At 42.6% G+C, this 24,734-nt stretch overlaps 1 protein-coding gene across 3 annotated transcripts; it reads right to left on the bottom strand.

The window, feature by feature from the left end:
• Nucleotides 1-1,515: 1,515 nt before the first annotated feature.
• On the bottom strand, nt 1,516-20,420 carry LOC115281195 (zinc finger protein 350-like). 3 transcript variants are annotated; one of them, XM_029926532.1, is made up of 6 exons: nt 20,347-20,419; nt 18,898-18,958; nt 15,087-15,242; nt 14,582-14,708; nt 13,119-13,214; nt 1,516-3,673 (listed from the first exon to the last, which is right to left on the bottom strand). In XM_029926532.1, exons 3-6 carry the CDS (start codon nt 15,099-15,101, stop codon nt 2,313-2,315), a joined length of 1,599 nt encoding a protein of 532 aa, XP_029782392.1. In that variant the 5' UTR covers nt 15,102-15,242; nt 18,898-18,958; nt 20,347-20,419; the 3' UTR covers nt 1,516-2,312. The 3 variants fall into 3 exon arrangements, with proteins under 3 accessions (XP_029782392.1, XP_029782393.1, XP_029782394.1); XM_029926533.1 differs by lacking the exon at nt 18,898-18,958 and having other exon boundaries at nt 20,347-20,420; XM_029926534.1 differs by lacking the exons at nt 13,119-13,214; nt 14,582-14,708; nt 15,087-15,242; nt 18,898-18,958; nt 20,347-20,419 and adding an exon at nt 12,189-12,269.
• Nucleotides 20,421-24,734: the final 4,314 nt, after the last annotated feature.

Here is a 24,734-nt window from a genome sequence, read left to right as displayed (position 1 = left end):
CAAAGAGGACATCCAGATGGCCAACAGGCACATGAAACGATGCTCAGCGTCACTCATCATCAGGGAAATGCAAATCAAAACCACACTGAGATTCCCATCTCACGCTGGTCAGAGTGGCTAAAATGAACAAATTGGGAGATTATAGATGCTGGAGAGAATGTTGAGAAACGGCCCCCTCCTACACTGTTGGTGGGAATGTAAATTGGTGCAACTGCTCTGGAAAACAGTGTGGAGGTTCCTCAAAAAGTTATGAATAGAACTCCCCTATGACTCAGCAATAGCACTGCTAGGAATTTACCCAAGAGATACAGGAGTGCTGATTTATAGGGGCACATGTACCCCAATGTTCATATGTGTTATATGGTGTTATATGGAAACCAACTTGACAATAAACTAGCAGCACTTTTAACAATACCCAAATCATTGAAAGAGCCTAAATGTCCATCACCTGATGAATGGATCAAGATGTGGTTTATATATACAATGGAATATTACATGGCAATGAGAAAGAATGAAATCTGGCCATTTGTAGCAACATGGATGGACCTCAAGGGTTTCATGCTAAGTGAGTTAAGTAGGCAGAGGACAGATACCATATGTTTTCACTCATAAGTGGAACAGGAGAAACTTAACAGAGGACCGTGGAGGAGGGGAAGGGGGAAATATAGTTGGGGAGAGGGAGGAAGGCAAACCATGAGAGACTCTTAAATACTGAGAACAAACTAAGGCTAATGGGGGTGGGGGAGAGGGGAAGAGGGGTGATGGGCATGGAAGAGGGCACTAGTGGGGATAAGCACTGGGTGTTATATGGAAACCAACTTGACAATAAACTGTTAAGAGAGAAAAAAAAAAAGAATGTGTCCTCCACATATAAGAGGGGATAAGATACTCTGTATCTCCTATGGACTACTTGTATCCCCCTAAGATTCATACACTGAAGCTTAATCCAAAATATGATGGCATTAAGTGGGCCCTTGATGGGGAACCTAGGGGGTTCAGTTGGTTAAGCGTCCAACTTTGACTCTAGTCATGATCCCACGGTTCATGTGTCTGGGCCCCACGTGTGACTCTGTGTTAACAGCTCAGAGTCTGGAGCCTGCTTTGAGTTTTGTGGCTCTCTCTTTCTCTGCCCCTTCCCCTGCTCATCCTCTCTCTCTCTCTCTCTCTCTCTCTCTCTCTCTTTCTGTCTCTCTCCTCCCTCTCAAAAATGAATAAACATTAAAAATAAAATTTTAAAAGCAGGCCTTTTAGAAGTGATTAGGTAATGAGGATGTAACTAACACTCATGAATGAGATCGCTGCTGTTGTAAGACATTCCAGAGAACCCCCCTCCCCTTCCCCTATGTGAGGACAGTGAGATAACGGCCTCTGTGAGCCAGGAAACAGACCTTCAATAGGCAGCAAATCTGCCAGCACCTTCATCTTGGACTTCGCAGCTTCCCCAAAGAAATAATTTTTTTTCCATTTTTTATTCAAGACTTGTCATAATTAGAAAGTTTTGAAACATTCATTATGTAGAAACTTTGCACTTCTTTTTTGTTTAATAAATTTCTTTTTTTATAAGCCATCCAGGCTACAGTATTCTCTTACAACAAACAGAACAAACCAAGACTACTTCACCTAGTGTGGATATTTCCATTCTCTTATTAGATTCGCTGGTGTGTAAACATACCACTTAAAGATAATCCGGTAACCTCAGTGCTGTCTCCAGGAGACCAGGGGCTTTTCCTATTGTTGGTCACTACTGTATCCTCAGCTTCTGGAACAGAACCCAGTACAAGGGGAGTATTTGACAAATACTCTGTAAGCGAATGAACTGACTCTGTCTAAGGCTGCTTTCATGAGTGCTTCTGTATAAAATAAACTTTTAAGAGCTTATGGCAGATACCCCAGTTTCCAACTAATCCTTCACCTTGGTGTGGGGAACTGAATTGATATACACATGCCCTATATCCCACCCACCCAACATTAGCCCTCTCCTGATTGGTCATTCATAGCAGCATTCCAGATACACATGATCTTGTATGTTTTTAAAATTCACCTACTTATTTCCTCCACTTCGTTGAACTCAGACTTCCTCCATTCCTTTAACAGACAATAGAGGAACTGATGTGTATATGTCTGGGTTAACACCAGATTATGCCTCTGTATCAATGCATATTTTTTTTCAACGCATATTTTTAACAGGATGAGATCAGGCTTTCCCAGCCTCAGCGTTTACACCATTCCTCTCAGTATATGCTTCTCAGCCATATGCAATCTAGAGATTTTTGCTCAATCCTTCTCCACGTAGAATGTCTCCGAGCTTCCTCCTACTGGTTTCCTGTGACATAAAATAAGACATAATTGACCACAGAAGGCACGAACACATTCACTGTATTCATAAGGTTTCTGTCCTGAGCAAACCCTCTGTTGTCTCCTAAGGGTGCGCATCTGGCCGCAGGCTGTCCCACTATGACCACATTGCTATTTGCTAAGAGTCCACTGATGCTTAATGGCGTCTGACAAGCCACAGAAGGCATCTGCATAGTCACTGTACTAACAAGGCCTTTCTCCTGCACAGCACCACTAGTCTGTGATAAGCCGTTACCCTCTGAGGGAGGATTTCCCACTTTGACTGAATCTCCACATATCTCTCTCGTGTGTATTCTCTTATGTTTAACAAGACAAGACATGTACGCAAAAGCCTTCCCACACTCATTGCAGACATAGGGTCTTTCGCCTGTGTGGGTTCTTTGATGGACAATGAGCTTTTCCTTTGTGGCGAAGGCTTTCCCACACTCACTGCATTCAAAGGGTTTCTCTCCGGTGTGAATTTTTTGATGTTTAATGAGACCTGACTTCTGGGAACAGGATTTTCCACATTCACTGCACACAAAGGGACTCTTTCCTGTGTGATGTCTTTGATGTGCTATGAGACAGGTCTTCTGGATGAAGCCTTTCCCACATTCATTGCATATATAAGGTTTCTCTCCTGTATGGATGCGCTGATGTACAATGAGATTTCCCTTCTGGATAAAGCCTTTTCCACATTCACTGCAAATGTATGGTTTCTCTCCAGTATGTGTTCTCTGATGTATTTTGAGCCGTGATTTCTTGAGGAAGGCTTTGCCACATTCATTACATTCATAAGGTTTTTCTCCTGTATGCATTTTCTGGTGTTCCGTGAGCATGAACTTTCTGTTGAATGCTTTCCCACACAGACAACATCTGTGGGGTTTCTCTCCTGTATGAATGATCTGATGATCAGTGAGGCAGGACTTCCTCTTGAAGGCTTTCCCACATTCGCTGCATACATGAGGCTTCTCTGTTTTTTGTGTTTTCTGATGCTTGCTGAATTGGGACTTAGTACTGATGAGTTTTCTGCTTTCAGGGGATTTAATTTTAGTATGAAATTGTTCATTATAAGTGTGGAGGAAGGATTTCCCATCTCCAATAGGATCTGCAGGGTTCTTTATTTCATTGCTTCTGCTTTGGTTATGTAAAGTTAAGTTTGGTTTCATAGTTTTTCCACATAAGTCATGTATATCACAATTTTGCCTTAACATGGAATGAGTTGTGCTCTGATGAGCATTAATTTCAAATGCGTTATGTTCATACCATTGTTCTAGGCTATTCTCCATGATTTCATTTTTGAAGTGCTTCTGTAAATAGTCATCAAGTTTCCATATTTCTAGGATAGAAAAAAAACAAGGAATTCACCATCATCTTGATTTGGAAGAAAGATTACTTAAAAACTGTCGGGAGCTGCCAGAAGTACAAAGATCAACCGCCTGCAGGCAGGGCAGTGTCGGCCTCTCAGGCGCTGTGCTAAAAACTTCAGTTTGGTTCCTCCTTTACCCTAGCCTTAATCAATTGACCCTGTTTCCTAGCAACCGACCTAGGTCAGCTGCCTTGCTTCTCACCTTGAGCCTTATATAAGGTGTGTGTGTTTTTTCAATAAACTGCGGCTTGATCAGAGATTTTGTCTTGCCTCCATTCTCTGTGCCCCCTGCCCCCTGCCCCCTGCCTCTCACTCCCTCTTTCAGGACCTGCCGGCCGGGTCGGAACAGTCAAGTGGCGCCTGATGCGAGGCGAACCTGAGTAAGAGCGATCCAGTGAAGAAACCGATCAAAGAGAAAAAGAAGAAGAGAAAGAGGTAACGGCCGAAGTTAAAAGATTTATAGGGAGACGGCCACGAGGTAGTCCAGTGCTCAAGATTTATAGGGAGACGGCCACGTGGGAGCCTGCCGCGTGGTCCAGTGCTCGGGTGAGTGATCGGAATTCCTGGGGCAAGGAATAAATGGTCCGACAGAGACCCTCAGGGCACGGGGAGTAAAGGTTAAGAAAAAGCAATTTAGTGTTTTTCTAAATGTAGAAAGAAAGTAAGGAAAATGAGTAAAGTAAAGAGATTGTCCAGTTCAGTGTTTTTCTAATGTCTCAATCTTGTTTGTAAAACCTTTGTGGGAGGGAATGTTATAGCCTCTGCTGTGTGTGTGTGAGTGAAGATGGGCAGAGTTAAAGAGATGGGTAGGTCAGAACTTGAGAAGCTTTGGGCCATAAAGAGTCTAAAGAAAGAGAACTCTTTATTGATATGAAGAATGTAAATTAAGTTTTGAGCCATATGGAGTCTAAAAAGGACTCTATATAGATTTTCTTTCACCCTGAAAATGGCGCCAATAATCTCTAAGAGTCACCTGTCTAAACCTCCGGAGATAAGCTAGTTCATCATCTAAATTTTAAATGCACATGTGCTTTCTGTCTGGGGTATCGAGTGGAAGGCTGGACACAGCATTACTTCCCACCCCGGGACCACACCAAGACATCAGTCAGCTCTTTAGTAAATCTGTGTTCTTTTGCCTTGTGGAAGTGAGGGTTTCTTCCTCATTCATTTCCCAGGATGATGGCTATAATTGGAACTAACTATTGTTGGTCTACCTCGGGACAGAGACCTGAGGGAATGTTTCCCAGCAGCTGCTGGACTCATTTTGTTCCGGGGAAGGGTTCCTTCTCTTCTCTGGACTCACATGGATTGCCTAATTCTACTGGTTAAACAAAACTAAATAAACCAAAGCCTCAAACCTGCTCTTCTGTCAGAGCTGACAAAATTTTAAACTGGAAATTTTCCTTCTCTCCCCCTGGGGAGCCCTTACCGGTTCTCCCTTCCCCCATTATTCTGTACTGCCCCGTTGCCCAGGGCAACCAGAGGGCCATCAGGTTGCCTATCTCTGGCTGGGGAGAGGCCAATTTGCATAACACTAGCTTCTCCCTCTGCCTTAGGTGATAAGAAACAATAGACCACAAAAAACAGTTTTTTGCACCAAGTTTCGAGGTTAAAATCAACTATAGGGAACAAAGTGTCTTACCTGGGCTCAAGCAAAACTTATCCAGTGTAAGTTTGTTGGTTTGAGATAAAAACAGAAACTTACGTTCTATCTGAATCTGCCAAAAGTCAAATAGGTTCTTATATCTGCTCCAATTTTTAACAAGTGTATGTTAAAAGGATGGTTAATTTGGTCTGTTCTATAGTTTTCATGAGTAGTTGTTAAAATGGTTTTAAAGGTTCTTGGTAACTTAAAATGTTAAGGTTTTACTTGATAATAAATTGAGATTAAATTCATTGGCTGTTTGACAAGATAAAAACTAAAAGCCACAACTAGTGATTGATATATTAATACAGGATGAGATCTATAGATGCTTGGGCTTTTGATTTGTGGCAAAACAACTGGGGATTTTTAAAACTGTTAAAATGCTACTTTGTATTTAATTGGTTCATAAAATTTCCATCTAAGAAAAGTTCTGGTATAAACATCTTTCAGTTAGTTACTAAGTCCTCAATAGGAGACTAAGTTTTCTAAGAGTTAAAATTCTAAGTGTACTCCAGACTGATGGGGAAAAATAAAAAAGAGGCAACCCTATATGCAGGAAAATGGGGATATGTAAAAAAGGTATAAGAACTAAAAGAGCATTTTTGTTTAGAGTAAAAGAAAGTAATTTCGTCCTAAATAAGATTGGTTGTTTGGATAGAAATGGCTTTGGGACAAAGTTTAAAGGCAAAGGAAAGTTATAGAAGGTTCATAAAAAAAAAAATCATTAAAAAGAATTTTATGTGTGAGGTTGAGATGAATGGAATATTAAAGGTACATTGGCATAAGGTTGAAATTCTGCTCTTTCAAAAGACAAGCTTTGGTCTGCTCCGGTTAAGACTATGTAAATGGAGGCTTTTTCTTTTGTTAAGAAGTCAAAAGCTTTAGGTCTGATCTTTATCAGGTCTTTAATTGCTTAGGTTAAACAGGAGTTAGGTTTTGCTGAAGGATCCCAAAGGCAAATAAGATCTTTTATTGCCACTTTGATTTAATAAATAAGAGTTTTCAGATTAGTAAGAATTTGTAATTCTATTTAGGATATGCTTTGTAATTTCCTAAGGTTTTTAACAAATCCCCAGTATTCAAATGATAGAAGAGTCTTTTAGCCAATTAGGCCCTTTCATTGAGGATGCCAAGTTACTTTAAAAAGCACTCTAGTACGATGGCATACATTAGGTTATATTGCACGGGTAAATGCTGCAACTGCTCAAATAGATGTGCAGTCCCTAAAGTTTTAATGTTTTGGTATAAGATCGTTACTTAACACCTTCAGTAATCAAAATATAAGTGTCACTAAATTTCTAGATTTTGTCACAGAACGTGTTTCTTCTTCATGGAAAGTTGTAAAAAAGACTTTTAAAACAAATACAGTATTTAACATCTTTTAAATTAAAACTAAAATGAGTAGAAGTTTCCAGAGCTAAAAGCTGCATTCAAGCTAAACAAAAATTAAATACATAGGGTTAGGTAAACTAATAAAAATTATAGTTTTGTAACTCTTGATGGAAACATTGTTGTTCCTTTGGTGTTTGCTTATCCAGATTAAGAGACTTTCTCTTAAGATATCTATGATATATAAAGTATTTGTTTGTCTAAAGCATTTATTTTTCTCTCTACTTAAACTGTCTGGAATTCAAAAACTCAGTATTCTTTCTTTCATGGCAGTTACAATTGTTTGCACAAACTGAATAAGAATCTGTTCATTTTATAGTAGGACACCATTGGAAATATTGGTTATTTTACCAAGGCTTTGACTGGAATGAAGAATAATTAAAAATCAAACTGTAACTTAACAGCCTTTACAATTAAAGACAGAGCATTTATGTACTTTAAATGATTTTCAAAAACCATTGGGAGATTTTAATTGGATTCAGTCTCTTTTAAGCTGTCTACTAGAGATCTTACTCTGCTGTTTGAGATCTTGCATGGAGACTCCCATCCAAATTCCAAACAAGAGTTAACTCCTTTGGCCTTGGAATCCTTATCTAAAGTTAATGAGGCTCTACAAGGGGCCATGCTTACAAGGATTAATTACAGTAAGCCTTGGTCTTTAATAATTTTACCAACGAAACATTCTCCCACTGCTTGCCTATGGCAAGAAGGAATATTAGAATGGCTCTATGTATCAGCTACTCCTAAGAAGGTTTTGGCCGAATATCCATCCTTAGTAGCACAAATAATTATTAAGGGGAGAAAAAGAAGCAGACAATTGTTTGCTCGAGAGCCAGCAGAAACTGTCCTTCTTGCTCACCTACTAATTCAGGGGTCTCACATGTGGGCGTTAAGCATAGAGGCTTAAAACCTAATGCTTTCCTTATAACCCACAAGGACAAGGTATAGTAGAATGGGCACATCTATCCTTAAAAAATACCCTTAAAAAAATTAAAAAGGGGGAATGGTACCCCATCAAGGGATCTCCCAGAAACCTTTTACATCATTCACTCTTTATTTGAAGTTTTTTAACTTTGTATAAAGAAGGACACTCAGCTGCTGAACGTCTCTGGCACAATGAGATGCAAAAAAACTTTTGCTACTGTGCTTTGGAAGGACCCCTTGGATAATAAATGGCATGGTCCAGACCCAGTCTTGATCTGGGGATGAGGAGCAGTGTGCATCTACTCACAACAAGCAGATGCAGCACGATGGTTGCCGGAGAGACTAGTAAAGCAAATTGATCATAATACTCAGCCTTCCAGGGAGAAAAAATCTCCTTGAGAGAAATCTTTGTCCTTTCTTTTAGGGACCATGTTTGAGTAATGGTGACACCTTCTCTAGATGATTGGAGAAATAAGATTAAGAAGCTTCAGGAAGACCTGGAGAAGAGGAGGAAGGAACTCGACAGTCCTTTCCTCAGTAGATTTCATGGACTTCTACCCTATCTCCTCCACTTTTAGGACCTATTGCGGGTTTATTGATCTTGGTGTCCTTGGGCCCTGTTCTATTCAATAAGGTCATGGCATTTCTAAGGCAGCAAATAGATGCTATCAAGATGCAGCCTACCCAGGTCCATTATCATAAGCTCGATATGGCCAATCTGGAGGCCAATGAAGAGCTATATTATGGCAAGAGGCGTGGGCTGGCTAGCCAATGACGGGTAAGAGAGGCCTTACCATCCTATCAACCTAAGACAGGCTACTCAGACACAGGCTTCTGGGTATGCCCATGACGGCTAAGAAGGATCGGCAGGCCTCCAACCTAAGACAGGCACAGTCCTTTCCTTGCCTATACTATCATTTTCTGGAAGTAGCTCTTTTTTGAAAAGATAAAAAAGGGGGACCTGTTGGGAGCTGCCAGAAGTACAAAGATCAACCGCCTGCAGGCAGGGCAGTGTTAGCCCCTCAGGCGCTGTGCTAAAAACTTCAGTTTGGTTCCTCCTTTACCCTAGCCTTAATCAATTGACCCTGTTTCCTAGCAACCGACCTAGGTCAGCTGCCTTGTTTCTCACCTTGAACCTTATATAAGGTGTGTGTGTTTTTTCAATAAACTGAGGCTTGATCAGAGATTTTGTCTTGCCTCCATTCTCTGTGCCCCCTGCCCCCTGCTTCTCACTCCCTCTTTCAGGACCTGTGTCGACTGACCTGCGGGCCAGGCCAAAAAAACGACCTTGCTGTGGGGTGACTGGGTGGCTCAGTTGGTTAAGCGACCGGCTTCAGCTCAGGTCATGGTCTCACAGTTTGTGGTTTCGAGCCCCACATCGGGCTCTGTGCTGACAGCTAGCTCAGGGCCTGGAGCCTGCTTCAGATTCTGTACCTCCCTCTCTCTCTGACCCTCCCTTGCTTGCACTGTCTGTCTCTCAAAAATAAATAAAAAACATTAAAAAAAATTTTTTAAAAACTACCTTGATGTAAGGTGTCTATTTAGTGATGACCCTATGAAATTAGGCTCAATAAAGCTATATTTTAATGTTTTTGCACATCAGATAAAATAATATATATAACCCAAACTATAAAAGTAGTTACCGTAAAAACAAGGTTAGATCATTCACAATGAATATAGATTTGACTCCTTTCTAAAGGAGGCCTCACAAAACATGCAGAGACTGAAATACACACAATTTACCGCGAGCAGCAGACCACGGGTTGGAGGGCCACCTCATCCAAAGTGGTGAGAGACAGACTCCCTCACGTTACAAATCCTTACTGATGACTACAGTGCACAGGGCATGTGCTCACGTTAGGGACATGGACACACACAGAGTGGTCATGTTCAGAGAGCCTACAATGCCATTTGGCAAAACCACTTAAAGGGCAAAGAAGGACACAAGGAAAACAGCTGCAGGTTGTGAAAACGGGTGGGAAAGAACATTGGAGATGGAGAGAGGTGTGGGAAATCAGAGTACACTTGGAAAACAGGCCTCCCTGGAGGACTCATTGTCGTGGTTGGCCTTGGGGAGCAACAATAATGATACACTCTGGGCTCCAAGCACTTCAGGGCAACCTACAAGTTCCAAAAGGGAACTCCTGATTTCCCATCCCAAATCTCCTCCTCCACACAGCACCTCCATCCATCACAGTGATGACAACTCCAGTCTCCCCTTTAACCAGGACAGATCTCAGCACCTCTATCATCAGTCTCTCTTGCTCACACACAGTACCTACCTCAGTGATCAACCCCATCAGCTCTCTTTATAGTCATAACCAGAATCGGACCAACACCAATGCCCTCCACCCTTGTGGAAGCCAGTTTCTTTCACATTCTACAGCAGCAGCCTCCCACTTGGCTTTCCTAGTCCTCCCCTGCCGGGTCCTGTCTCCTTCTGCACAATAGCCAAAGTGATCCTTTCTAACATAAATTACATCATGTCAAGCCTCCTCTACGTGAAACTTCCTAATATTTTCTCATCTCACGAGGATTAAAGTCAAGGTCTTAACATGTCCTTGAAAGGCCCTTCTGTGACCTGCTACTCCAACCCCCAGTCACTGCCCCACTACCTTCTCTCCAGTCTTGCTCTGTCCACTCTTCCTAAATTCTTCAGACCCCACTCCTGCCTCAGGCCTTTGAACTTTCCAGTTTTACTTTGGAACATTACCCATGGGGCTGCTCACATCACTGATCTACTTGCTCAAATGTACCTTAAGGATTTCCTAATCCTCCAATCAAAGCCAAGGCCAAGCACTCATTCTTCAATCATGCTGTTTTAATGTTCCTTATAGCCACTTTCACCCCCAGAGTCTTATCTCCAACCTCCATCCACTCCTTCCTTTTCTGGCCCATATTTACTTAAATGTCAAATCTCATCTGCCCTCCATAATGACTGTATCCTTGTGGTTATTGGGAACGCAGTCAATCTGTCATGTTGTACGACAGCCTCCTACATGGCTTTCCTGCTCACGCCCCTGCCAGCTACTGTCCACTTTATACACAGCAGGGGAATTCTTTGAAACCAGAATTATTACATGTTACTTGCTATGTTCTCCGGCGCCTGGGAGGCTCAGTCTGACTCTTGATTTTGGCTCAGGTCATGACCTCGCCATTTATGAGATTGAGCCCTGAGTTGGGCTCTGCACTGACAGCATGCAGCCTACCTGGGATCCTCTTTCCTTCTCCCTCTCTGCCCCTCCCCAGCTTGATATCTCTCCCAATCTCTTTCTTTCTCAAAATAAATAAACTTAAAAAAAATGAAGTTGCTACGGTCTCTACTTGGAACACGCCCAATCCAGCAGCCTACTACCTTCCCTCACCTCTTGGCTCTAAGGCACCTTATCAGGGGTGTTCCATTCCTAAGAAGACCAAGACCCTACTGTTCCATTATGGTGACTAAGGTTTTCTATTTAAATGTTTACTTATTTTTAAATATTTACTTACTCATATGGGGAGGGGGCACCGAGGGAGGGGAACAGGGGATCTGAAGCAGGCTCTGCACTGACAGCAGTGAGCCTGACATGGGGCTCCAATTCACGAACCATGAGATCACGACCTGAGCCAAAATCAGTCGCTTAACCGACTGAGCCACCCAGGTGCCCCGGTGACTAAACTTTTATCACAGTACTTTTCACTCACTTTTCACAGTACTTTTCACTAGACATTATTATTTATTTGTTTATTTTGATTATTTTTTCATTCCTTCTCTTAGAATGAAAGCTCTTGACCTATTTGTATGTGTTTTTCTTACTGCTCTTACCCTCAAGTACATAATGCCAAGCTACCAGAAAATAATTTTTAAAGGAATGAATGAAGGAAGCAGTCACATTGGAGAACACATTGGAGAGAGTGTAGAAGAGATGATGAAACTCTGCCTTTTTTTGAAAATTTGTTTTAATGTTTTATTTTTTGAGAGAGACAGATTGAGCAGGGGAGGGTCAGAGAGAGGGGGAGACACAGAATCTGAAGCAGGCTTCAGGCTCTGAGCTGTCTGTCAGCACAGAGCCCGACGTGGGGCTCGAACCCACGAACCATGAGATCATGACCTGAGCCCCAAAGCTGGATGCTCAACTGACTGAGCCACCCAGGCGCCCCTGCCTTTGTGTGAACGAGATGCTCTATCATAGAGATCATAGAAAGAGGAATTTCATGTCACACAACAGTAGTTAACTGGGATTTAATATCATCAAATACGATGAAAAAAATGCAAGTTTTAGGGAAATGAACACAGCAGTGTAACATCTACAACGAACAAAAATAAAGTTCAAAACTAGTAAATACACAAAGGAATTAAAGTAGGCATGAGGTATGATCTGGAGCTTAGGGTCCAGAGAATAGAGCATGTTAAAATATCTTTTTAGTTAAAATTCATGAACAACTGATTCCTTTAAAGAAGAGTGTGCTGCAGGCAGGGAACATCTGAGGTCATGCCTGCACGGCCAGGATGTAAGATGCAGAGGAGTAAGAAGAACCAAAACTTACAGAGGTTTTCTGGGAGGGAAGAGGAGACGACCTCCTTGTAGTTATTGGGAACTCTGGAGAGTTGCCATGGGGATGAGTGGATTATACAGACCGAAAATCTGGTAGATCACGTTGAAAAGAAGTCACTTTGGGAATTTTCTCTGGTGAACAGAAGAAACTTAACTTATTAGAATGCAAAAAAGTGTGAAGGACTAGACCAGGTGAGAAGATGGAAAACAGAACCTTGGGAGAACTTCAGAGTGAGGACAAGGGCACAGTGATGCCTCTGAGGACCCAGCAACCAGGCTGGGGTGGAGGTAAGGAAGGAAAATTGACACTACTGATGGGACAGAGGGGTACAGTAGTCAGAAGATAGTGAGGAATTTAATTTTTTTAACGTTTTTATTTATTTTTGAGAGAGAGACACACAGAGCACACGTAGGGGATGGTCAGAGAGAGAAGGAGACACAGAATCAGAAGCAGGCTCCAGGTTCTGAGCTGTGAGCACAGAGCCTGACGCAGGGCTTGAACCCACAAACTGTGAGATCATGACCTGAGCCAAAGTTGGCTGGCCAACCAACTGCACCACCCAGGTGCCCTGACAGTGAGGAATTTAAAGTTTTCTCTTTGGAGAGAGGCCCTTGGACAGTTGGTTTTTATAGCAAGGGAGGTGCAAGAGTATGAAGGGAAAGGGAGAGATCAGAGAATCCTAAGAACAAAAACTATGCAGACAAGCAAAAAATTAAGATGTAGATAAAAATGGAATAGATCCCAGAACAGATAAAGGGCATATTTTTCTCTAAACTCCTACAAAGAAAAAGAGGTCGCACAATGGGAGATGCATAGAGGCACTGCCTACCTAACCTCAAACCTTCTCACAGCAGTAACGCTTATCTGACCAACTAGAATATGATATCCACAGCCCAGCCCCCTCCTGGTTCTCTGACTCACCTGAACGGGTTCGACAGGGAATGCCATCTTCCACTGTCCCTGCTGGTTTCCCTTGCTCCAACTTGGGGAGCACATCTGGTTTGCTGGGGTGAAAACCTGTTGTGGGAAATGACAGAAGACTAAGCATTAGGCTTGGGGTCAGAGAAAACCACAGAATGTTATAGTTGAAGACAGAACACTTTTCACATTATAAAGGAAGAACATACTGCCCTGAATGTCTCTCTCCTGTTGATACTCTACTACAGTGCTTGACTTTTGACACCCGATCCGTGGGGTTTTCACACATCAAGGAATTCTGTGACACCAGAGGACACCGACTGGGTGTCCAACAATTTAGATCAGTTCTGACAATCTCCACCAGGTGATGGCTTCATATCCCACAGGTTAGGGGTTCGCTCCCACAAGACTGCATGCCTCCACTTCAAACACCAATCACAAGTCCAGGATGTTTCTTGGGCTTCTGACAGACTAAGAATGGATTGGTGGTTTCCATAACCCCCTTTCTCAGGTTTAATTAATTTGCCAGGGCAGCTCACAGAACTTAGGAAAACCGTTTACTTATTACATTACTGGTTTATTATACACAGATATAACTCAGACACAGCCCAATTAGAGAGATATACAGTAGAAGGTATGTGGGAAGGGGCAGAGAGCCCCAATGATCTCTCCGAGCACCCCACATTCGCCACGCCTCCATGTGTTCACCAATTCAAAGGTCTCTAAACCTGTTCTTTTGGGCTTTTATGGAGGCTCCATTAAGTTGGCATGATTAAGTAAATTAAATCATTAGCCTTTGGTGACCGACTCAAACTCCAGCTGTTCTCTCTCCTTCCCCAGAGATAAGGTGTAACTGAAAGTTGCAACCTTCTAATCATGGTTGATTCTAGTCATGGTTGCAACCAGACCCCATCCTTAGGGTATATAGTGGCTTTCCAAAATCACCTCATCAACATGAACCCAAATATGGTTGATAGGGTCTTCTTATATAAATAACAAAAGACACCCATTTTACATTTATCTTCTTATAACCTAGGAAATCACAACTGTTATAGGAGCTCTGTGCCAAAATTAGAGATGAAGATAAAAAAAAGATATACATATATGTACATATACACACACTAAATATGTGTGTGCATATATATATAAATATGCATGTACATGCACATATATGTATACAAAAATATACGTGCCTATACATATTCAAAAATATATGTATGCATGTATACAAAACCATACATGTATATACATATACACATATGTATATATCTCACAATAGTATACATTTGTACAAAGTAAAGGTTTTGCACTCAGGTGAAGGGAGAACATACCCATGTCTCTGGAGCCAGGGAGGGGAGTGAGAATCTAATTTCAGAGCTGCACACATACTCCAGGGCTTTAAGAAGCCGAGAAAGAAAAGGCCACTGATGGGGACCCTCTGAGGGACACAGGGGAGCCGTCCTCACCCACGGACACCAGGTTCCTGTAGTTCTCCAGCATCACGTCCCGGTACAGGCTCTTCTGAGTGGGGGCCAGGAGCTGCCACTCCTCCCGGGAGAAGTTCACAGCCACATCATCAAGCGTCAGGGATTCCTGTAATAATAGTGCTGTCTAATGAAGTGATGTCCTTTTGATGGTATGAAAGAGATGTTAACACTTTTCTGTCTATTTCCACTCTATAGGCTTTATCTAGATATGTAGTGGGGCTTTCATTTTGATACAATGTGGGCAAATCAAATAACTAAATATTTTGTAATTGTACACTCAGTCATCCATCCATTCATCTAATGATAAGTTTCTATAACAGGCAGAAGTTCAATCTTCTCATTAACTTAGAAACACCATCCATATGGAGATGACAGGCAAAAGATATACGTATGTATACTTTTCACATTAATGGAACTGATTTTTTATAGGCCTCTACAACTCCATTAGGGAACAAAGGAAAGAATATAATAAACCAAAAGTCACCTGAGCCTGGATCATTTTTTCTGCTCTCTGAAAACAGCTGGCCGTGGGGAAACTGCTTTGTGTCTTCTGGGTCTGCTTGTAACTACTCTTCGGAAATCTCCGTCCTAGATGAGCACTGGGTGTTATATGTAAGTGATGAGTCACTAACTTCTATTCCTGAAAAATATATATATTTTGATAAAAAAATAAAGCAGAATGAAAACATGAACGTATTGTTAAAATGGTGCTTGCCCTAGTCCTAGGAATTTGTCCAAAGGATACAAAAATGCTGATTGGAAGGGGCACATGCACCCCAGTGTTTATAGCAGCGCTATCAACAATGGCCAAAATACAGAGAGCCCGAATGTCCATCAAGTGATGAATGGATAAAGATGTGGTTTATATATACAATGGAACATTACTCAGCAATCAGAAAGAATGAAATCTTTTCATTTGCAACAACATGGATGGAACTAGAGGGTATTATGCTAAGCAAAATAAGTCATCAGAGAAAAACAGATTATCACATGATTTCACTCATATGTGGAATCTGAGAAACTCAAGAGAGGAACATAGGGGAAGGGGAGGGGAAAAAAGATAAAAACAGAAGAGAGGGAGGCAAACCATAAGAGACTCCAAAATAGAACACGACAGGGATGTCCACGCTCACCACTGTTGTTCAACATAGTATTAGAAATACTTGCCTCAGCAAGCAGACAACACAAAGAAATAAAAGGCATCCAAATAGGCAAGGAGGAAGTCAAATTTTCACTCTCTGCAGATGACATGATACTCTATATGGAAAACCCAGAAGATTCTACCAAAATAACTGCTGGAACTGATCCATGAATTCAGCAAAGTGGCAAGAAATAAAATCAAAGCACAGAAATTGATTGCATTCCTATATACCAACAATGAAGCAACAGAAAGAGAAACCAAGGAATCAATCCCATTTACAATTGCACCTAAAACCATAAAATATCTAGGAATGAACCTAACCAGAGAGTTGAAAAATCTATACACTGAAACCATAGAAAGTGTATGAAAGAAAATTGGAGACACACAAAAAATGAAAAAACCATTCCATGCTCCTGGATTGGAAGAACATATATTGTTAAAATGGCAATACTACCCAAAGCAATCTACATATTCAATGCAATCCCCATCAAAATAACACCAGCATTCTCACAGAGTTAGAACAAACAATCCTAACATTTGTATGGAACCAGGGGCACCTGGGTGGCTCAGTTGTTTATGTGTCTGACTTCAGCTCAGGTCATGATCACACAGTTCATGAATTCGAGCTCCGCATCAGGCCTGAGCCTGCTTGGGATTCTCTCTCCCCCTCTCTCTCTTTGCCCCTCCACCACGTGCACACATGTGCACATGTTCACTTTCAAAAATAAATAAATAAACTTAAAAAAATTTGTATGGAACCAGAAATGACCCCAAATAGCCAAAGCAATCCTGAAAAAGAAAACAAGGCTGGAGGCATCACAATTTAGGACTTCAACCTATATAACACAGCTGTCATCATCAAGACAGTATGGTACTGGCACAAAAACAGACATTTAGGTCAATAGAATGGAATAAAGAGCCCAGAAATGGACTCACAAATGTATGGCCAACAAATCTCTGACTAAGCAGGAAAGAATATCCAATGGAATAAAGACACTCTCTTCAGCAAATGATGTTGGGAAAACTGGACAGAAACATGCAGAAGAATGAACCTGGACCTCCTTCTTACACCATACACAAAAATAAACTCAAAATCGATAAAAGATTTAAATATGAGATGGGAAGGAACGCCAGGGTGGCTCAGTTGGTTAAGCCTCTGATTTGGCTCAGGTCATGATCTCACAGTTTGTGAATTCAAGCCCCACGTCGGGCTCTGTGCTGACAGCTGGAAGCCTAGAGCTTGCTTCAGATTCTATGTCTCTTTCTCTCTCTGGCCCTTCCCACTTGTGTCCTGTCTTTCTCTGTCTCTCAAAAATAAATAAATGAAAAAAAAATTTTTTTTAAATATTTAAGATGGGAAGCCAACAAAATTCTAGAGGAGAAAGCAGACAAAAACTCTTTGACCTCTGCCACAGCAACTTCTTACTCAATATGTCTCTGGAAGCAAGGGAAACAAAAGCAAAAATGAACTATTGGGACCTCACCAAGATAAAAAGTTGCACGGCAAAGGAAACAATCAACAAAATTAAAAGCAGACAACAGAACGAGAGAAGATATTTGCAAATGACATATCAGATAAAGGGTTCGTATCTAAAATCTATAAAGACTTTATCATACTCAACACCCAAAAAACAAATAATCCAGTGAAGAAATGGGCAAAAGACATGAATAGACCCTTCTCCAAAGAAGACACATGAAAAAGTGCTCAATACCTCTCATCATCATTGAAACACAAATCAAAACCACAATGAGATAGCACCTCACACTAGTATGAATTGCTAAAATTAACAACTCAGGCAACCACAGATCTTGGGGAGGATGTGGAGAAAGAGGAAACTTTTTGCACTGCTAGCTGGTAATGCAAACTGGTGCAGCCACTCTGGTGCAGTATGGAGGTTCTTCCAAAAATGTAAAATAGAACTCCCCCACAACCCAGCCATTACACTACTAGGTATTTATTGAAAGGATACAGGATCACTGATTCGTAGGGTCACATGTACCCCAATGTCTATAGCAGCACTATCAACAATAACCCAATTATGGAAAGACCCCAAATGTCTATCAACTGATGAATGAATTAGGATGTGATACACACACACACACACACACACACACACACACACACACACTGGAATATTACTCAGCTATCAAAAAGAATGAAATCTTGCCATTTGCAACAATGTGGATAGAACTAGGGTGTATTATGCTAATCAAAATAAGAGAAAGACAGTATCATATGGCTTCACTCATATATGGAATTTAAGGTATAAAACAGATGGACATAAAGGAAGGGAAGCAAAAATAATATAAAAGCAGGAAGGGGGTGAAAAAATTAAAGCTAAAAAAAACAGGGAGAGGGACAAAACATAAGAGATCTTAAATATAGAGAACAAACAGGATTGCTGGAGGGGTTGTAGGGCAGGGGATGGGCTAAATGGGCAAAGGGGCATTAAGGAAGACACTTGCTGGAATAAGCACTGGGTGTTATATGTAGGGGATGAATTCCTGGATTCACTAACGCACTGTAAGTCATCTAACTTGGATGAAAAGCAAGGAAAGAAAGAAAGAAGAAAAAAGAAGACACTAAAATTCTACTTTGAGTCATTATTAAAGAGAAGTGTGACGGATTGATTGATGGATTGACTTGTTACATTTTATTTATTTTTGAGAGACAGAGAGAAACCGAGCATGAAAAGGGGAAGGGCAGAGAGAGAAAGAGAAACAGAATCGGAAGCAGGCTCCAGGCTCTGACCTAGCAGTCAGCACAGAGCCCGATGCGGGGCTCAAACCCCTAACCGTGAGATCATGACCTGAGCCGAAGTTGGATGTTCAACTGACTGAGCCCCCCAGGTGCCCCAAGAGAAGTGTAATTTAGAAAGAGAGAGAGAGAGGAGGGAGGGAGAGAGAGAGACTTTTAAATACAGAGAAGAAAATGAAGATTGCTGGAGGGAAGGGGGGGGATGGGGTAAATAGGCGATGAGCAGTAAGGAGGGCACTTTTCAGGGTAAGCACTGGGTGTTATATGTAAGAGATGAATCACTAAATTCTACTCCTGAATCCAAGACTACACTGTAGGTTAACTATCTTGAAAATAAATTAGAAAAAGAAAAAAAAAATCTCAGTCTTCAGTCAAGGGTATCCCATAAAAACTAACACCATTATCCATAACTTCTTTCTCCTTCACATGATCCTTCTTCCTCCTGGGGCCTCAGGACCTGTGGGTTGAGGAGACAACGGAGTCCGAATGGTGGCCCAGATGCTGGACACTCACCTTGTAACACCACGCCTGTAATACTGCTAAGTGGTTTTTTTTTTTTTTTTTTTTAGTTTATTTTGAGACGGAGAGCACAAGCAGGGGAGAGGCAGAGAGAGGGAGAGACAGAATCCCAAGCAGGCTCCACACTGTCAGCACAGAAGCCCAATGCAGGGCTTGACCTCACAAGCCATGAGATCATGACCTGAACCGAGATCAGGAGTCAGACACTTCATCAACTGAGCCACTCAGGCGCCCCTACTCAGTGTCCCTTTATTTGATGCCCCAGAAGATTTATTCTTCTGACCAATAGCGTGAATGAGTGTCAGGCAAGTAAGCAGGAGTGTTCGCCTCTGCTACGCATTAAGAGGTGAGTGCAGGCGTTGGCAAACATTTTCTGCAAAGGGACAGATGTTATACACTTTCAGCTTTAAGATCTCTGTCACGGGGCGCCTCGGTGGCTCAGTCGGTTGAGCGTCCGACTTCGGCTCCGACTTCGGCTCCGGTCATGATCTCACGTTCGTGGGTTCGAGCCCCATGTCGGGCTCTATGCTGACAGCTCAGAGCCTGGAGCCCATGGTCGGATTCTGTGTCTCCCTCTCTCTCTCTGACCCTCCCCTGCTCATGCTGTCTCTCTCTCTCTCTCAAAAACATAAAAAAGGTTTAAAAAAAAAAAACAGCCACAGACGACGAGGAACAGACTGCGATGGCGATTTAGTCCCTCGGTCTGCAGTAAGTAAACCCCTGGACAAAAGGCTTCAAAACAAAAAAAACCACAGAGGGTTTCGAACTACTACTCTTCTGAGCACTGCAGCCTTCTGCCCCGGCAGCCCAGCTACGAACTTCAACCCAAGGTCCTTGGCGTCAAGCTTCAGCCCTCACAAATCTCTCTGTACCATACACGGATCACACACACCCTATTAATCCGAAACCCCGTGAGACACCCGATGTGATGAGCATCCACGAGCATCCACCCGGGCCCCAACATCGTGAGCCCCAAATCAAGTCCCCACCAGAACGAGACACTTCGATCATCGTAAATGATCTGCACCGCCTGCTGCGGAGCCCCGTACTCCGGACAGCGCGGACACGGTCGTGATCTCTACAGACCCGTAACGGTTTAATGACCCCCCCCCCCAAAGGACCCCACCACAGACACCTGCTCACAGACCCCCACGTGGTTCCCTTCAAACACCTCCGCTTTTGCGCCAGGACCGATCGATCCCCGCCCATAATTAAACAGGTCCACCCTCCTCCACCTCTACCCTGCGGACACCTCGTCATCCCGCGAGAAACAACCCTCCAACGGGACAAACAGAAACCCGCCAAGGGACAACAGCCAACCCCGACCTGATTTTCTCCAGGGCACACGGAGAGCCTCAAGGTACCACTTCCGCGAATTGCTTCCATTCCTTGAAACGTCGCTCAACTTTTACGACAGCCTACGGCGGCCGAGGAGGACGTGAGGACTTGGAAGCAGTCTGCCGGCACTTCCGGGAGCAATATGTCCGCGCCCGCCGGCGGTGGCTGTGGGGGCGGCCATGCTGGAACCGGTGTGGGACAGTGACGTACACAAGGCGGGGGGCGGGTCTGCGGCTGCAAGCCAGTGACGGCCTGGAAGTCAGAATCCGCCGAAATTATCTCATTTACTTAAAGTCGGGTCTTGCGGAAGATGGATAAAATTTTAGGCTCATTCTCGAGCTATTCAGGAAGTGGCAAAGTCCAGGTGTATATTATCCATTCTGTTTTTGTTGTTGTTGTTTGAGAAAGAGCACAAATGGGAGAGGGACAGAGAGAGAGGGAGACAGAATCCAGAGCAAGGTCCAGGCTCTGAGCTGTCAGTGCAAAGCCTGACCCGGGGCTTGAACTCACGCAGGGTGATACCATGACCTGAGCCAAAGCCTGGTACTTAACCGACTGAGCCACCCAGGAACCCCTACATGCTGTATTTTGAAAAAGGTTTCCGGGTGCCTCGGTGGCTCAGTCATTCAGCATCGGATTTCGGCTCAGGTCATGATCTCACCCTTGGTTCGCTCTAGCCCCCCATCAGGTAAGCTGGGGCTCCGCCTCTCTCTCACTTTGTCGCTTTCCTTCTCTCTCTTTCTCTCTGCTCTTCCAGGATTCATTCATTCATTCATTCATTCATTCATTCATTCATTCATTCTCTCTCTCTCTCTCTCTCGGGGGGGGGGGGGGGGCGGATAGGTTTCCAAACAGTAAAAGTTCAAGTGTGAATAGTGCAGCGAGAAGGAACTTCTGGAAAGAGGAAAATACATCTGATAACAGGCACCCTTGGAAAGCTTCTGGTGAAAAACAGCTTGCAGGAGGAGGTTTTTAAGAACAGCAACAGATTTTGAGCAACTGGTACAGAATTGTTGGGAGATTGTTGAGCTAAATGGTGAAGAAAGAATTCTTAAGACTTTTGTGGCGCAACGTACTAAAGTAATTTAAGTAGCACCGGGACAGGACCTGTGGGCAGAAAGAGCTGCACCTTTGCTGTATGAACCTGGTGGTTATGTGCTTACCGCTCAAGGGCAAGGGGACACGCAGGGAGTATTGGATCATAAATGTTCTCTTCGAATTTCTGCTCATAAAACTACTTTCACAAGATAGCTCTGGTGCTTATCATCCAGTTTGATAGTAACTATCAGTGAGATTTACAGGCAGTCATGAGACCCTTTAAGAATGTGGCAACCAGGGGCACCTGGGTGGCTCAGTCGTTTAAGCATCTGACTTCAGCTCAGGGCATGATTTCACGGTTCATAGGTTCAAGCCCCGCATCGGGCTCTGTGCTGATAGCTCGGAGCCTGGAGCCTGCTTCAGATTCTGTCCCCTCTGTCTCTGTCTCTCAACAATAAATAAATATTAATAAAAATTTTTAAGGTATAAAAAAAGAATGTAGCAACCAGGTGATGGCCTGAGTGGCTCAGTCTGGGTAAGCCCCGAGCTCTTGGTTTCGTCTCAGGACATGATCTCAAGATTTCAAGAGATCGAGCCCAGTGTCAGCCTCTGAGCTAACAATGCAGAACCTGCTTGGGATTCTCTCTCTCTGCCTCTCTCCCACTAGCACTGTTTCTGTCTCTCTCAAAATAAACTTACAAAAAAGAAAACTGTAGCAACCAGTACATATTTGATCCTTATTAGAACTATTTGGGCAGTACATTAGCCTTCCAGGCTAAATGTGAACATTTTTCTGCTTCTATCCCTCACCAGTGTGAGGCTGGCCAACACCAACTAGAGGAAACAGCAGTTGCGAGGAACCTAAACTGAGACTGGGTTTGGGGCCTCAGGACAAAGCCACTAAAAGTGAGGCCAACAAGGGTCTGGCGCCAGTGAAAAAGGTACAACCAGAATCGGGAGTCCAAAAATATTAAGGTCAATAGCTTTTTTTCCCAAGGTACCAAGATAATTTAATGGGATTATATAAGACCCTCCTCAGATCAAGCTGACCCTAATGAAAAATTACCAACCATTGTTTCACTCTCCAGCCCTTCTGCTTGAACATTCAACGGTTGGAAAACTGAGCTCTAGGAGTCCTAAGATGTAAACCATAAATTATAACTTAAAGGTTAACCTGTTCTTTTAAGACACTGTTACAGAATCCCACCCTTTAACCGCAAAGTTCTCACTTCTGTGCACTTGCTTTGCCTCCCCTTTGGACTTATGATTGATCACTTCAATCTCTCTTGAGACAATTAATTGAGAAAATTAATAGGTTTCTGCCGAATCTCATGGTTGTGTGTCAAAATGTGACTGAGCCCTAGGTAATGCTGTCAACTTATGATTGGCGACCTCAATGATGACTTTTTCTGCTTTGCTGTGACCTGTATAAGCCCTGAGCTTCAGCACGGCGGCGCGCTCTACTGGGGACTTGCCAACACTCAGGAGGCAAGCCGTTCGGCCGAACTACAATAAACACATACACTGTCTCCGTTTGCGTCTGTGGGTTTCACTTTCGGCGACTCGCTTCAGGAGGCAAAGGTCTAACAATTAGTCTTTTCAACAAAGGATGCTGGGATAATTGTATTTCTATTTGCAGAAAAATAAATTAAGTCACTTAACTCTAAACATATACAAAAATTTACTCAAGATAAGTCCCAGACCTAAATATAACGGAGAGAGGCAAATGGGAGATAATGTTCATCAACCAAATAAGTTAGCCAGAGAGTTCATGGCAAGACAGTAAAGGATGAGCCATGAAAGAAAAAGTGATAAACTGGACTTGGTTAAAATGAGAAGCATTTGTACTTTTCTTTTTCTATTAAACATTTCTACTTTCTAAGCACAACATTTAAGAAGAGGGGAGCCAGAGATTGGGAGAAAAGAACTCCACATTGTACATCTGATACAGCACTTATATTCAGAATATATCAAGGATTGTCAAAGGTCAATAATACCAAAACAACCATTCAGTTACTTTTGGGGGACATGAAATTTTCCCAAAAAACTGAATTGTGGGGACAGTGACTCAAGAGCCAGGAGCCTGCTTCAGAGTCTGTGTCTCCCTCTCTCTCTCTGCCCCTGCCCCACTCTGTCCCGCGCTCTCTCTCTCTCTCTCTCTCTCTCTCTCTCTCTCTCTCTCAGAAATAAATAAAAACATTAAAAAAAGATTTAAAAAGACAGCAAACAAGCTATCAAGATTATTTGTTACTAGGAAATTACAAATTAGAACTGCAGGTTGGGGGGCACCTGGCTGGCTCAGTCAAAGGAGCATGTGACGCTTGCTCTTGGGGGTTGTGAGGTCAAGCCCCAAGTAGAGATGACTTAAAAAAACATTTTTTCAAAACCACAGTGTGATACAAGTACCCAGTTATTGGAATTGCTGAAATCCAAAAAAAAAAATAAAAGTATAAAATGCTGGTGATAAGGTAGAATAAGAGGAACTCTTAATATTTGCCACAAACAATTCAAAAAGTACACCTGTGTTAGAAGACAGGCAGAGTCTTAAATGTAGACTATCTCAATTTTTAGAAACGTGGTTTAAAAAAATGTCTCTTAATGAAATGGCTCTCATGGAGAAGAATTCTGGAAAATGGTTGCTTTTGTCAAACCCGGGAGGAAATATCAAGGAAACATTTGCCAGAAGATAAAAATCCTGGTGCACCTGGGTGGCTCAGCTGGCTAAGCATCTCAGCTCAGGTCTTGATCTCAGGATCATGAGTTCAAGTCCACTTGTGGAGCCTAGGAAGGAAGGAAGAAAGAGAAAGAGAAAGGAAAGGAGGGAGGAAGGAAGGAAGGAAAAGAAGAGAAAAGAAAAGAAAAGAAAAGAAAGATAAAAAGATAAAAATCCTGTCCTTATTCAGGTATACAGCACTTGATCACGGTGCACTAATACTCTCGATTTTTGTGGGGACAGTGAGGAGAGTGGATGCAAGGGGCAAATTTTTATTCAAAATTTTAAAGGAATCTTGAGAAGGGACTCGAAAGACTGAAAGGAAATATTTTGAAGGGCAGATACCATATGTTTTCACTCATAGGTCTAACAGGAGAAACCTAACAGGGGACCATGGGAAGGGGAATGGGGCGGGGGGGGGGGGGGGAAAGTTAGGAAGAGGGAGGGAGGCAAATCATGAGAGACTTGAATACTGAAAACAAACTGAGGGCTGAAGAGGGAGGAGGAAAGGGGATGAGGGGTGATGGTCATGGTGGGGGACACTTGTGGGGAAGAGCCCTGGATGATATGTGGAAAAACGAACTTGGCAATAATAAATAAATAAGTAAATAAATAAATAAATAAA

The sequence above is a fragment of the Suricata suricatta genome, chromosome 16, assembly GCF_006229205.1.
Source record: "Suricata suricatta isolate VVHF042 chromosome 16, meerkat_22Aug2017_6uvM2_HiC, whole genome shotgun sequence".
NCBI lineage: Eukaryota > Metazoa > Chordata > Mammalia > Carnivora > Herpestidae > Suricata > Suricata suricatta.
The sequence above is the reverse complement of the archived record's forward strand: the minus strand, read 5'-3'. Positions and strand labels throughout refer to the sequence as shown.

Bases quoted from the DNA above. Each gene is read 5' to 3' on its own strand.
- LOC115281195 (XM_029926533.1), bottom strand. The intron at 13,215-14,581 runs GTGAGGACGGCT...TTCCCACAACAG, and splicing joins CAGGAACCTGGTGTCCGTGG to GTTTTCACCCCAGCAAACCA. The intron at 3,674-13,118 runs GTGAGTCAGAGA...TTTCTATCCTAG, and splicing joins TCCCTGTCGAACCCGTTCAG to AAATATGGAAACTTGATGAC.